The sequence below is a fragment of the Mercurialis annua genome, linkage group LG7 (genome assembly GCF_937616625.2).
Source record: "Mercurialis annua linkage group LG7, ddMerAnnu1.2, whole genome shotgun sequence".
Taxonomy (NCBI): Eukaryota; Viridiplantae; Streptophyta; class Magnoliopsida; order Malpighiales; family Euphorbiaceae; genus Mercurialis; species Mercurialis annua.
The window spans coordinates 43,083,537-43,099,526 of NC_065576.1; the positions used below are offsets into that span (position 1 = coordinate 43,083,537).

At 31.3% G+C, this 15,990-nt stretch overlaps 2 protein-coding genes across 2 annotated transcripts; both read right to left on the reverse strand.

The window, feature by feature from the left end:
- Positions 1–730: 730 nt before the first annotated feature.
- Positions 731–4,243, reverse strand: LOC126657220 (uncharacterized). The gene is made up of 4 exons (XM_050351881.2): positions 4,153–4,243; positions 1,638–3,210; positions 1,266–1,482; positions 731–1,153 (listed from the first exon to the last, which is right to left on the reverse strand). The coding sequence occupies exons 1-4, from the start codon at positions 4,241–4,243 to the stop codon at positions 731–733; spliced, it is 2,304 nt and encodes a 767-aa protein (XP_050207838.2).
- A 2,267-nt stretch (positions 4,244–6,510) lies between these two features.
- On the reverse strand, positions 6,511–12,947 carry LOC126655678 (lysM domain receptor-like kinase 3). The gene is made up of 10 exons (XM_050349928.2): positions 12,225–12,947; positions 11,522–11,677; positions 10,624–10,820; positions 9,817–9,906; positions 8,635–8,731; positions 8,400–8,551; positions 8,225–8,316; positions 7,295–7,433; positions 6,969–7,067; positions 6,511–6,883 (listed from the first exon to the last, which is right to left on the reverse strand). The coding sequence occupies exons 1-10, from the start codon at positions 12,847–12,849 to the stop codon at positions 6,719–6,721; spliced, it is 1,812 nt and encodes a 603-aa protein (XP_050205885.1). The 5' UTR covers positions 12,850–12,947; the 3' UTR covers positions 6,511–6,718.
- Positions 12,948–15,990: the final 3,043 nt, after the last annotated feature.

A 15,990-nucleotide genomic window follows, 5' to 3' on the forward strand; every position in this document is an offset into this window, starting at 1 on the left:
TGTATGACTTTATTTGTAATGGCTACTGTTTTAGTTTTAGTAAATGGTAATTGACTTATACTGTTAGTAATGTTTTGGTAACTGGTTAGTAAACTTATAATATTTTTTATAATTTTATAGATATTAACTAAATTTCCTTTATCAGTTGTATGTTGTAGTATACTTTTGATATTGTTTTGGTAAATTAATAGTAAGGTAGTGCTTTATAGTTAGTAGTCTATAAAGAAATTTTTAAGATTATATCATTTTAAATATCAAATTAAATATATTAAAAAAGTTGATAGATTTAAATGAGATTATAAATATTATTAATATTTAAGTAAAGAAAATAAATTATAAATAAAACTTTTTAATAAAACTTTATAAATAGATGCTACGTAACTTATTAGTAACCTATTAGGAAACCTATAGTAACTTTATAAATATATGTTAAGCAACATATTAGTAAACCTCTAGTAATTTATAAAACATGTAGTAATAGTTTAGTAATTTATTATTTATCACTGTCTTAATATGTAAGTAATTTATTATTTATCACTGTCTTAATATGTAGTGACATATAATTTTTTGATATATCTCTGGTAACACAGTAGTAAATAATTAGTAAATGGTTAAAATTATAAGAAACAAATAAAAAAAAGAAGGAAATCCTTTAATTGAGCCAAAATTCAATGAATTACAAATCATTTAATCAATGTATTTAGGAAATGTATTTGGAAACTAAATTTTATTATTTTGGTATATTTTTACATGTCTTTTTATTATGTCCTCTTTGTTTGCATCTTCCACACTGATTTGTCTTCTTTATTTCATTTGGTCCCGTGATTCTTTTCTTTGGTCTTCCTGCTGGAATTGCTCCTATTGGCGGAAGAACTTCCACACTTTCAACATTGGCAGGTAAATCCCAATTATTTTGGCTAGGCATTGGATAGACAACTCCTTCATATGTGGCAAGCATATTTTCTTTAGTGAAAAAGTCTGAGTAGTATTGATATGGTTCTTGGTGTAGTTTGCTTAATATAGCAATAGCATGTGGACATGGCATTTCATCCAATTGAAATCTGCAGCATGTGCATGTTCTTTCATTAAGTTTTACTATAAAGGTTTTATCACCATCTTCCACACTGTGCAAACCTCTAACAGATGTTGAAGCCTGTTGTGAAAAACATATATTTGACAGTTAACTTACCATTAGACAACTCTTAGAAAACAGTTAGCTAATATAGTATAGTTGAAATTAAAATGTACTGTAATTGAAAATTTACCTTCATTCTTAAAGATGATGCATAGTGATTTCTGAGTTCATGTTCTGCTTTGTTTGTCAGCTTAGTAAATGTACAAATTGCAATATTTCTGTTAGCATAACTCCATTCTTGCATCAAACACCTCAAACTTTCAAGGAGCGTTGTTATTGGTAATTCCCTAGCTGCTTTGATTGCTGCATTCAAAGACTCGGCGATATTCGATGTCATTGTCGAGTACCTAATATTTTATAAATTATGATCAAACTTGTTGTAATTTATATAACAAACTTACAGTAAATATAAAGGAAACTGTCAGTTAACTATATAAAGAATAGTCATATCAAACTTATAAAGAATTATCAGTTAACTAATATAATTTTTTTTTAGTCATACCTATTAGCTTTACAATGTGCTCTTGCCCACTTCTCGATCCCAATATCTGTTAGGTACTTTCGAATTCCGGCATTAATGGCATCAAGCTCTTTCATGTAGTAGTCAAATCCCTTAGTTGTGTATGATCTTGCAGCTCCATAGAAACAGTCTCTCAATGTATCCGGATCGTGTTTGAACTTTGATTTGATGTTACTTAGCAAATGGTACATACATATTGCATGACTTGCTTCAGGAAAAACCTTTTTGACCCCATTCAATATACTCAAATGCCTATCTGAAACAATACACAGCCCATTTCTTCCACCAAATGCTTCTTTCAATTTAAAAAAAAAATATTCCCAGGAATCATCATTTTCGGAATCAACAACTGCAAAAGCAAGGGGGAAAATCTTACCATTTCCGTCTTGTGTACTTGCTGTTATTAATGTTCCACCGTAGTTCGACTTCAAAAATGTTCCATCTACTACAATTATTGGTCTACAGTATCTCCAACCTTTAATAGAAGCATCTAGAGCCATAAACATATATTCAAATTTGTTTTCATCAGTTGTATGAAGATCTACAACTGACCCTGGATTAGTTTGTAGAAGCATGTGCAAATATCCAGGCAAAATTGAATACGAGTCGCGCGGACTACCTCTAATTTGGTTTAGTGCCTTTACGTTTGACCTCCATGCCCTATTGTAACTCAAAACAATCCCAAAATCTCTCTGAATATCTGCAATAATATCAGCTGGAGTATAGATTGTTTTTATATCCAAGAACTTCATTTTTATATGTTCCCCTATTATTGAAGCTGTTGCTTGCCTTTTGTCATCCATTCTTATATTTGGTGGGCATGTGTGGATGTTTATCATTCTTCTAATCACAAACATATTTATCTTTCCATCTCTTGAAGCTCTCACTGTCCACCTGCAATCTTCATTAATGCAAATGACTATATATTCTCTTTTGCAAGACTTACTAACTTTATACTGAAATTGGTTAGCAATCGTGTAGAAACAGAAACTTGTCTTCATAATTTTTTTGTCTTTGAAGATCTGTCCAACATAGATTTCTGTTATTTTTGGATCAGTGACGATGTTGATTTCTTGTGGTTTACTTTCAGCTTCCTCATCTTCTTTTCTTGTCTGGTTGTATAATATTTCTGCATATTTTATAATATCAATTGCAGTGCCACTACTAGACGTTGTATCCACAAATTGTTCTTTAATAATTCCAATAGAAGCTTCACTGTTGATATTTTGTATTTGTGGCTGACCTTCAAATTTGTTTGTTGTAACACATAATGGAAAACTGGTTACTCGCGGTTCATCTTTTTTCATTTCAATGTAGAATTGCAGGCTGACATTATCTTCAATTTCTAAAGTTTGGTAGTTGCTTTCTAACTGAAATCTGATTTCCATTTTGGTTTCCCAACTGTTTACCTCTAGTATACCTACTATCAATTCCTTAATTTCTTCAAAGGTTGTGTTTTCCCTTATCAGTATTCCTTTCATCTTGTAGTTGGAGTAATTAAAATGCTCATCCCATACTCCATCATAGTGCACAAGAGCCTTCAGTGTTCCTTTTGCTGCATTTTAATGATTTAACATTAGTAACACATATTAAACCATTAGTAAACTATAAACAAAATATGTACTTCCAACCTATTTTCAAATTATTCAGTAAACCATCAGTAAATGCTTACTAACTAAACTTCTATAACTGTTAGTATATTGTTAACCATTTAGTAAACCATTGTGTAAACCATAAACTTCAATAACTGTCTCAGTACAGTCAAAATATATAATGTTGTTATGTAATATGGTTTGTTTTCACAGTACAGTCAAAATACACTATTTACTACAATATTTAGTTAATTATCAACTATACAACCTAAAGAAATTGAACTCAAGGTATTAGTAAAGGCTTATTAACCATTTAGTAAACCATCAGCAGATCAATAATTATTAAAACTTCTATAACTGCATCAGTACACTCTAAATACACTAATTATCACAAAATTTAATTAATTAACAACTATAAAACTTAAAGAAATTGAATAATCTTTCAAGTTATCAGTAAAGACTTATTAACCATTTAGTAAACCATCAACAGATCAATAAATCAATAAAAATTCTATAACTGCTTCAGTACATTGAAAATATACACTAATTATCACAATTTTAAGTAATTATCAACAATAAAACCTAAATCAAATTGAATAATCTTTCAAGTTATCAGTAAAGACTTATTAACCATTTAGTAAACCATCAACACATCACTAATTATTAAAACCTCTATAACAGCTTCAGTAAATTCAAAATACAGTAATTATCACAAATTTTAAGTAATTATCAACAAAAAACAGCAGCAAAACTATCAACGTATTCAATTTTGAATGATTATCAATGTATCTAGTTACCTAACTACGCGATTGATCTGATACAACAGTTACCTAACTAAGCGATTTAGTTAATTTAATTTTAAAATCAAACAATTGAATATGAGTCGCGATTGATCAGTTTCTAACCTGAATCGCTTATTAAAGTCATATCATATGCGATTCCTCGAGTATTCTTCAAATTTGACTGATTAATGTCTTCTGTATTTGATCGAAACATCTTCGATGTAATGAACTGCAATTATTTTTCTTCAATCTTCTCTGAATTTCTGATTTTGAGCTTCAGAAAATCGCAATTATTTTTCTTCAATCTTCTCTGAATTTCTGATTTTGAGCTTCAGAGAATTTTTGCGAGATGGAGATTGAGAGAATTTTAGCTTGACAGAAAATCGCGAGAAGGAATGGAAGAGAATCGTAATTTGGCAATTTAAGAAGTTTATTTATTATAAGAAATTAAGGTTAACGGTAATATGGTTATAATTAATTTCCTGTAGTAGCCGTGAGATTATTTATGTGTTTTAGGGGTATTTGTCTAAAAAAACTCTTTCTTTTATAGTAATGGATGCATGCAGCCGTTTAAAATTTAGGGTCAGATTATGTTTTGATCTCTAACTATGTTTTGCTCATTATACATCCCCACATTTTCAAATTTTATTAAAAGTTCCTCGAAGAAATTTATGAAATTTGAATATTATTTATATAATTTATATTGACAAAGTAAAAGATATACCACACATTTAATGATCACATTCATTAATATAAAAATATAAGTATTACAATATTAAAATAAAATTTTAGTTTTATAAATTTTATTAAAAATTAAGACGAAACTATAATTTAATGATTTTAAATAAATATTTTAATTTAATTTGTATATATATTTTTATTTTTAATTACTAGAAAATCAATTAGTTAAGAAAATAATATAGTAATATACATATTTTTATAGTATTCATAAAATAAAAATGAGTAAAGTTTCAATATAGGGATAAGAAATATTTATATTAAACCAAAATAATTGATTAAGGTGATATATTTTGATTAAATTTTGATAATGTATTTCATAATTTTTTTTTATTTTTTAAAGTTTCGTTAGCCAATCAAATAATCAAAATTGATTTGTTTTAATTCATATCATTTTATGTTATTGGTTGAATTGACTAAATAAATTAATTAATTTAATCATTTCATTTATTGGTACTTATAATTTTTTTATCATTCATATCAATTCAGTTCGACGAGGATAAAATTTGATATCTTTTTAAATATAAAAAAAGATTTCATGAATTTAGTTAAAAAAAAAGTTGGTTTTAATTAAGTTGATATAATGTTCACTCTTACCAACACACACTAATTTTTAAATTAAAAACATTAATATTATATAACTATCCAAAGTTTCATGACTTTAATTCAAAATTGAAAAAAAAAGTTTTAAAGTCTAAAATAAAATTTGAGCAAAAGTATAGATGTGTTTTCAGCCATAAAACAGTAGAACGTGATGCCCAAGTAAGGTTAACATAGTAAATGACGTTGACTTTAAAGTTTTGTTTTGTGTTGAATTTGAAAAGTTAGGTCCCTGTCTTTGCCAATAGCATGAACTTTTCTTCATGATTATGAACCACCAATGACATTCAGAGAAATTAGTTTTAAAAGAAAACTGTGGATAATTATTTATACTATTTATTCTAAAAAAAACTTAGCACATTCAACTATTCATACTATAATACGAAAGTTATATGTTTAATAAAATCAACTAAATTTATTTTACTATATGTTTGCATTTATTTTCTTAGAAACAACCATTATAAATGTGTTGACTGAATTATATTTTCAATGCAAATTTCATGATATATATTATATAGATATAAAGTCTTTATACTTTAATAACCAAGAAATATAAGAAGTATAGAAGAATATAATATTATATTATTTAATGTACCCTTAACATATCTGAAAATAAAAAAGTGACAAATAAAATGGAACAAAAGGAATAGCTAAATAACTAAATTATAGTAGTAATATTTTAAATATATATATAAACATACAAATTGACATAGAATCATTTTTGCTATGAATTCAGAATTATATATAGATATGGAGTTAGTTTTTTTTCGTTTGCTCTGATAAGTTTTTTTAATTTGCCATTTCATTATATAAATCAAGAGTACTCCTTGTCATTAGTTAGTTGCTCATAATGCAAATTTATACAATTTCTTATAGAAATGAAATGTGCTGAAAAAATTGGCACTGCATTGAACCATAATATGTAATTCACAACTCAATTTTAATGATATCATTTTTTTTCCGCTAAACTTCTCTATCCATTAAAATTATATCGTAACAAACTTCCACCTAAATAGATAAATTATATCATACGGACTCTCAAACTGGAGAGCTCCACAAATTCTACAAAAGTTTCTGGATTATTTTTATCCTTACTTGTTTGACAAAAAAAATAGAGCAAATACATAGTGATTTCATGCTACATTATTTCCAAAAAATATAATTTGAAAAATGCTTTATGTGCATCCATCAAATATCAAATAATCAAAAATAATTCTGTGTTTCCTTCTGATAACTTCCTATTGAACATTTACAAATGATACAAGCATCTGGAATTATAAAGATGAGAGTATAATAGGTTAACTTACAGAGGACGATAAAAAATCTCTGAAATGCTCGACGACTAAAGCCTCTATCTTCCTGACATTAAATTCACAAGAGCTTGATTTTCATAGAAGGAGCCGACATCCCAATCCTCCGTTGAGGACGAGAGTGTCATTAAAGCGACAACGATAGATCTCATGCTTGGTCGTAGTTGTGGATTCTCTTGCGTACATGCCTTGGCAAGCTGAGCCATCTGCAACCATAATTTTCCACAGATCTTTAGAATTCATCAAAATGTAAGTAAGGATGGTAATATAAGTTGTAAGACATTATTTAACCTTTCGAACAGAATCGAATGGATAACTATCTCCAAGCCTTGGATCAATCAATTTGAGGAGGTCTTCTTTAGGATCGGGTTGACTAAGGACATCCTCAAACTACATAGCATAATAACCGTAATGTCAGCTCATACACTATTTCCAGAAATCGTTTACTCTATTTGTGTGTGAAATTTTGTCTCCTAACTCAAATCAATTGAAAAAAGCGTCGATCACAAACCAGTTTTTGTCAACTTGTCTAGTTTAGTCCAATTCAGAAATTAAAGTCCTCTAAAAACTTCTGCATGTGTTTAATTGATAAAAAAGAAGGATGGAAGATACTTAACCAAAGCAACAAGGCCCCTTGACTCAGCACTAGACCCGTTTGACTTGACGATAGCTTCTTTGGCAGATATAAGTTCATAGAGGACAACTCCCAAGGCATAAACATCCACTTTTGGGGAAACATCACCATATTGAGCATATCTGCAGTCGAGCATGAAAATTTTGATCCATGATATAAATATATCTGAAGAGCATTGCTCAAACCCATAGGGTTAAAAGTATGACTTGTTTATGGGCCTGGGTACCGCACATGCCCATCCTCCTTGAGCCAGGCTCGAACAATTAATTTTGTCTCAAGCCTGAACCTGTAATAAGCCTGGTTTTTATGGGCGGGTTTGAGCTTTTATTATAATATTTGTTCTCATATAAGCCTAAAAAATTGGATCCGGGCCCGTATAAATATAATTTACGGGAAGGACTTGGCTGGTGAATATGGGGCCCTAACCAGGCTTGCATTTAAAACACTAAAGCCCGGCTGGCCCGGCACATGACAGGTCATCACCATACATCAGCATAAGATTCTCAAGCCTGACTACAGTCGCTTCATTAAACACAGTAAACATGCTTTTAACTTGGTGATAGAATTAGTGTTGAATTCATGTTTAACCATCATCCTTCCTAAATATTTTGGTGATAATAAGTTGTCTTCGTACAAATTCTGAATAGAAGACTTAATCTTCATTAGCGAACTCATTTTATGCGGCGTTTCTTAAAGAAGTTCATAACCGTCGTTCTGAATCCTAGGCCTCAAACAGTGAAACTCACAGATATATAGGCAAGAACAAGATAGTGAAACCACACTCTAAAGCACAGATCTCAAGAAAATTTTGTTTAAATTTTATACCAATAAGCAAATTGTGAGGCTAAAAAGGGATTATGCATGTAGCTTAATAATGAGATCTAGTCTTATGTTAATTAAAGAAGTTTCTTACTCAGGTGGCATGTATCCAAATGTACCCACAAGACGTGTGGGAATTGATGCACTTCCAACCTCAGTTAGTTTAGTCAACCCAAAATCTGCAACCTGTATCACAAAGGGCTTAGCGAACTATGACCATTGGAAAGACTTAAAATGGAGAATCGTCACAATAGAGATGGTGCTACAACCTTCCCACGGAAATTCTTGTCAATCAATATGTTAGCAGACTTAATATCACGATGAATATAAACAGGAACAGTATGCTCATGGATGTATTCAAGTCCTCTAGCTGAATCAAGGGCGATTTGCACCCTAGTAGACCATGGCAATGGATCCCTTCCTGAAAAACAAGTAACATTGCTATTACTATCTATTTCTGGCAGCTAAGACCAGAAATTATCAACAAAATGCAGAGAATCTCACCTCCAGAGCCATGCAAATGTTGGCTTAAGTTGCCATTCTCAATGAATTCGTAAACTAGAAAAAGAGAACCTTCAACACAATATCCAATCAATCGGACCTGCATTTAGCATGGAAAAGATTAAGCAGCTATATAAGTCAATAAAAACATTTACAATGCCATCCGTGCAAACTGGAGTCTACAAAATTACATGCATAGGGAAACAACTATAGCATCAACTTATATAGCTCCCACAAAAGTAAATAGATACTTCAAGGTAGAGATATAAATCATCTGACTTGATCATAAATTCTAAGTTCTAACTAACCATGAAAACATTAGCTGTTCAAAATAACTTCCGGCTCCAGGAATGAATGCTAAATATATAATACAGCTTTGTGCTTTTAAAAGTCTTTAATAGTTTCCGGATATGACATTAAGGGCAATTCTTGACTATTGCAGTAAATCTCTGAAATGCTGTGCCTCAATAAAATGTTCTCTATTTTTGTTTACAATAAAAATTTGATATGGCTTTTGCTTTCACATGGCAGATTGGAACACGGCGTATAAGATTTTCTTGCCAAGGAAAGAGCCGCAGCTTAGGTGTATGCGGTGCATTGAAGTACTTGTATCAGAACTGGTGTACCAACGCTACAAGGCGTAGTAATCTATCACAATCACCAGACACTTCCTAATCTATGACCATGTCAGCAACCAACTTAATTTACATAAAGGTCGATTATGTCTCAACACAGAAGACTTCTAAAATATTATTTCCTTTGGGTAAATGAAATAATGTATTGATATCTAGGTATGCCAAAGTACTGTCTAAAAGGTTTCAAGTAAAAAAACAAAAGAAGTGCTAAACCCTTTTATGTTCCTCTCCATCTAACAAGCAATTGTCAGCTTATTTAGAATTATTAAGAATGAAAATTAATATAAATACATATGTAGTCATATTAGTCACTAGAACTCTTAGATAATAAACTTAAATTAATAATAAAAGAAAAATCAATTTAATCTTTGCAATGTGTTGGAAATAAACTAGTTTAATTTACAAAATAAACATGAAAGTAGTTGATTTTGTAGGTAGCACCAAAAATTATTTTGAAACCTGCCCTGTAACAAAATTTGATACATACACTCAAATGAACGTAATTCTTACACATGACTAATTTTTCTGCTATTATAGAGAGAAAGAGTACCAGGTTCAAATGATGAACATGAGTTAAGACTTTTAGTTCCGCAAAAAATTCTTTTGAAGCCTGCATGTCCATCTTCTTGATTGCGGCTTTCTGCATGGTAAACCAAAATTATGGATTTAGAAGCAAAAGATTTACGACTGGATTAAAAAAACCCATCAGAATATGCTTTGGTCCCTAACAATAAAGAACATCACAATCAACTTCTTAAAATCTATTTAAAACGTTTTTTTTTTCTAGTTTAAACATTCATTCTCAATTGAATCTGATCTCTGTTTAATAAAATATCCGAGTAAAACTACCATATTTTCTCAGGATTTAAAGTTTTATCATTACGTTTTCCAACTAGTGGTGTCTCCTTGGCAAGACCTTACTTATATTTGCACTTGATTGTAAATGCATTTCCATCTAAATAAAATCTAGGATTGTTTAGAATAACTTAAAACCAGGAGTATTCTTAATAGATTTTATTTTATGTAATTTCAAGAGTACTACATACTTTTAGTCCATCAAAACATTTCCTTGACCCCATCTAAATGACCCCCACCAAAGTAAAAGTAAAATAAATCTAATAGCATATGCATCTTAAAAGCATCCCCTGGTGTTTTACGTTGTGTGGTCGAGTTCATATTGACTGAGAAAATGACTTGTGTAAGATCCAAAAAACAGAAAAAAAAACAAAAGCATGGTGCCCACTTGTCTTAAGAAAGAGCAAAGATATTAAATTAAATATTTCACCACATTATGATAAGAAAATCTGCACACAATTTGTCAACAATTTCTAAGTAAATGAGTAGTGTGAACACTGACCTCGCCTCTAAGTTCTGCATAGTATACAGAGCCAAAGCCACCTTGGCCAATCTTGTTAGCCAAACTGAAGTTATCACTAGCCTGAGCAAGTTCTTCATATGAGAATTCGACTGACTTGTCCACAGTTATGCCTGTAAGACCTGGAGATTGTGCCACACCAGTTGATTCCACAGGTTTATCTGAGTTACTTCTAGAACCTTGCACCAAACAAGAACGAGAAAAGGTTGAACAAGTCTAATCATCCATAAGAGTTTCATTTACAGAAGAGAGACTATCAGAAAATCGATATCCTTAAGTTTCCATAAATTTTTGACATACAAAAAAAGAAGCTGATTATACAAGTAATAAGTATGGCAGAAAAAAGCAAATACACAACTATTAATTTATATGATTCTTTTATTAGTAGAAGAGAATGAGCAATGCACAATGCTTCTTATGTAATAGTTCATCACATAAGTAATACTTCTTATGACAAACAACCCATAATGCATCAAACCATATTGTATACAGAAGCATGGATTAGCATAAAAGTTTTGAATAACAAAAAAGTACAATTAAATATTAGAAGAGAACTAAATCGTATAATATTAAAACATATTAGCCTTACCATTTGTTTGGGAAGATGAAGAAAAGTGATGGGGGGGAAGAGGGAGGGGGTGGGGGCTTGAGATTTTCCCCTCATTTGGGAAAAAGAGGGAAAGGAAAAGAGGGCCATTACCATGAAAACAAATACACCATTTTCCCCTTTTTTATCAAGCATCTCAAACAAGTGAGAATGTGCTATCAAGCATCTCAAACAAGTGGGGATGTTTACCCCGATTCTACCACATTTAAAACTAAAATCACAAGTGAAACATACTTTCCTGGTTGCAAAGACAAATGAAAAGAAAAAACTTACCATGAAGCGCATGGCCAGAGAGATCTTGAGATGTAGACAGCAATGCCCCTTTCACCTTCTTCTTTCTGTAAATTCCAAAGTATATACACACAGCTATTAACAGCACCACAGCTACTACTGCTATGCATATTCCAGCAATTATTCCGCCTGATATTCCTGTTTATTTTAAGACTACACATGTAAGATTAATGAAATTTCACTTTAGCATCTCTGCCCAAATATCATATCATCATACAAAAAGTGTTGTCCAGAGACAAACCAAACCACCTTTGCTGCAAAAGCAAAAAAAATAAAAAAAAATAAAAACAATTACTTCACAATTGTAAGATATAAATAAAGTTTAACATAAGTAGAATACAGCAACTAGAATTACCTTGAAGTCAGGGGCCGATAGCTACCTTCCAAGTCTGTAAACAAATTAAAAAAAAAGGTTCAGTCAACTAAAAAGCTTAACCGGCATTCCGGCAATGGAGTCGTTTTCAGAATTCTAAGGTGAACTCAAGTCAGAGCCAGTCAACCAATATCATTGTGTTAATACAAGAACCCTAGGTAGCACGTAAAACATTTCAAATACTTGACATTTCAGACACGAAACTTCATTTTTTACTTAAAAGAACCTTAAAATAACACAGTTCCGCCGTGTCCGTGTCAGTATACCTAGCAAGAATCATATCTAGATAAATCGCAAGCAAAATTAAGTTACCTTTCCCAGGAAAATAAACCAAACCACTTCCTTGACTAAAATCAATACCAGGATTATATCTCCGAATCAAATCAGCACTAATATTACTCTGACGCGCAACAGATTCCAAAGAATCCTCAGGCCGAAGCGGATACGTAACAAACAGACCATAATCCTTGGAAATTCCACTATCTCCACACGAACAATTAACCGTGACATTAAGAGTACCAGTATCAGGTATATTAACCTCAGGATAGCTATTAAACCGTTGCAACCAGGGAATCGTAGTCAAATTAGAATAATACTTATCAGCGACGACATCATACGTGTCGCCTGATCTAATCTTGTAAGTGAATACGTGGCCAAGGAATTCACCGTTGATGCAATCGCAGGGGAAAGGGAGGTTGACTCGGATGAAAGACGGGAGACTATCTTTGTTACGGACGGAGTCTTTGTTATAAGTTACGATGGTTTCCGGTGAGTCTAAGAGCGGAGATTTCATTACTTCGGCGATGAATGTAGTGGTGGTGTTTTGCCATACGTAGTATGATGCTAAAGCTAAATCGCAGCCTTTGGTGCATTTAGAGTTGCAGAAATTGAATGTTAGAAGGGAAATTAGTAACGGTAAAGCTAATTTTGGATTCATTGTTGAGGAAGAAGATGAAGAAATGAGTTTGAATTTAGATATTTATTTTTGTGGAACGTTGACTGGGTATTTTTTGGGAGTTTGAAAAATAAATGAAGTGGGATTAGTATTAGTACTGTGATTAATGGTTGATTATGAGGTGTTGAAAAAATGAAAAGGACATTTTTGGTGGTTAAAGAAGAACTGGATTAAGATTAGCTCAAGAAAAAATATGATTAAGAGATTAATAATTGAAGCTTGTTTGTCGTGGTGAATGGTGAATTAGTGATCACTTAACGGCAAGAAATTCCCGCCGTTTTCTGGTCAACTAAGCGTCGTCGGTCATTGTGGGTTTTCTGGAATATGAATGTTTGGGCTGATTGGGCCAGTAGGCTTACTGGCCTTTATGCTTACTCTGCTGTCCTTTTCAATTTCTTTCTTAATTTTTACGATAAAATTTCTAATATTATTCAAATTAACCAAGTCCCTTTCATTTTTAAGAAATTACATATTTTTTTCCTAACATTTGATCAAATTCGTAACTATATTCTTCTTGAATCAATTCCATTTTAATTTTTCATCAGAAAAGAATAATCAGTTAGTTGACCTATATAATTATTGTTTGACAAAAAAATATAATTATTTAAAAACATTATCCATAAATTTTTTCTTCTAAAAAAATTCATAAAATAATACGAATTCAAAATATTTCTAAAAGTAATTTGAAATTAATAAATACAAATTTAATTTTTATTTTTAATTAAATTTAAAAACAATAATAGGTTCAAATACACATATAACTTGCTATTACAAATTTTAAACTTAAGGTATTTTCTACTATTATTTTGTTCTTTTATCATTAAAGGATGAGTTATTATTCCTTTCATTTAATGGTGAAATTGGAGAAGTGGATAAAATAACAAAAAACAATTGTAGAGAAAACCTTAAAAATAATGTTACTAAATTAATAATAAAACTAATTTTTAATAACAATAGTAATAATAATTATCAAAGAATCTTATAATATAAAAATAATCCTAGAAAACACTTATAAAGTTATATTTATAAGTAAATTAATACCTTTATTTATAATAATTATCAAAGAGTCTTATAATATTAAAATAATCCTAGAAAACACTTATAAAGTTATATTTATAAGTAAATTAATACCTTTATTTAATATATCAACCCCGGCCCTTGCAAAAAAAAAAAATCAAAAAAAATCCTAATAATAATTTTTCTATCAAGAGTTCTGTTGCTCTATAGTATACCATCAATGCGAAAATGGACCTCATGTCCGATACATAAATTTTCATTTCATCTCAGCCAACATAATTCTAGTACTTAGATTAGGGTATGTTTACACTTAGACACCTAGTAAAAGTGTATGTAAACCCCACGTAGAGAAACGGCAAATTTACAGTAATCAGTAGACTAGAAAATCAATCACTAATCATAATTAGGCACACAACGATAAGATTAAGACGCTAATACATCTGTCAACTCCATATCTTGGTTTGCTAATTGGTCAACAACTTCAATTTTTATGAGTTCCCTTTGAACCCTCAATAACTTTGAAACGACGCTAAAGCTTAATTTTGACTCCTAATTTCCAAGTTCTCCACTAAATTATTCAACTCAATTTGTTAGTCAAAATATTCTTTCACCTATTTTAATTAGATGGTTCTGCTTTTAGGAAGTCAACTGTTGCATGAACTGGCCAACATTTTGATGAAAAACACAATAGATTGCTAAATTTTCAATATAATTCAATTCTATTTCAGAAATAATTTTACTAACATATCTATTGGAATATCTAAAAATGTATTTATCACGTCGAAAATTTACTTACAACCAAACAAACTTGAATTCGTTTAGCTATTAAAACTTCCATCACGATATTCTAAAATTCACTATGAAAATATGAATTTATAGTGGTTTATAGTCGAGCCGGTTGCACATATTTATAGCTAATTAATATTTATCAATAATAAACTATATAATATAAGAATATTAAAAATCATAACATAAGAAAATGAACGTTACCTTTTCCAGGAATATAAACCAAGCCACTCCCTTGACTAATATCTGCAGCAATATTTCCATTATACCTCTGCAACAAATCAGTCGTAACATTATTCTCCACAGCAATCGACTCAATACTATCTCCCGGCCGGAGCGGGTACGTAATAAACAACCCGTAATCCTTGGAAACCGATGGATCACCACACGAACAATTAACCGTCACATTAAGATCACCAATATCAGGAATTTTATTCTCAGGATAGCTATTAAACCTCTGCAGCCACGGCACCGTTGTCAAATTCGCATAAGTCTGATTTGCTATACTGCCGTACGTGTCGCCGGAGTCGAGATTGTAATGAAACACATGGCCGAGGAACTCGCCGGCGATGCAGTCACAGGGAAACGGAATGTTGATTCTGATTAAAGCGGCGAGACTGTCTTGGTTAGGGATTTTATGTTTGTTATAAGCAACGATTGTATCGGCGGATTGTACGATAGTGGAGCTGAAATACTCGGCTATGAATGATAAGGTTGAACCGTGGGTAACGTAGTACGATGCGAATGCTAAATCACAGCCGTTGATGCATTTTGATGATGCGGTTGATGAAAAAATTGAGAAGAAGAGTAAAATAAACGGGGAATTGAACTTCATTTGAGGTTGAGGAGGTGTTTGGAGAGAAAAGAAAATATGATTTTCTGAGAAATTCTGATTGTTGTTGACTTGTTGTTGGTGTTGTTGAGGACGGTGGTGCTTGAAAGAGACATGATTGTCGTTTTGTGTGGTGTCGTTTTGTGTTTGTTTTTGCTTGGAGAAGACGACTAGGTAATTTCCGGCTGTTTTTTTTTCTTTTTTTCTGGGGAACAAAACTGAGCATGGAGATGAAATGGAAATTTTCAAATTGGTTTAATGGGCTGCTGAAACTTACTGGGCCTCCATACGGCACTAAATGATCTAAACCCGATCATGAACGGATACCCGTCCAGCCCACCCAAACCCGTTCGCTTTGGTCTAGGCTTGGATCCTTAATCCTAAAATCCGGTCTAAATCCGAACCCGCAATAAATTTGATTTTTATGGACGCACTCGAGCTTCCATTATTATGTAATTTTCACACAGATTCACAAAACCAGATTGAAT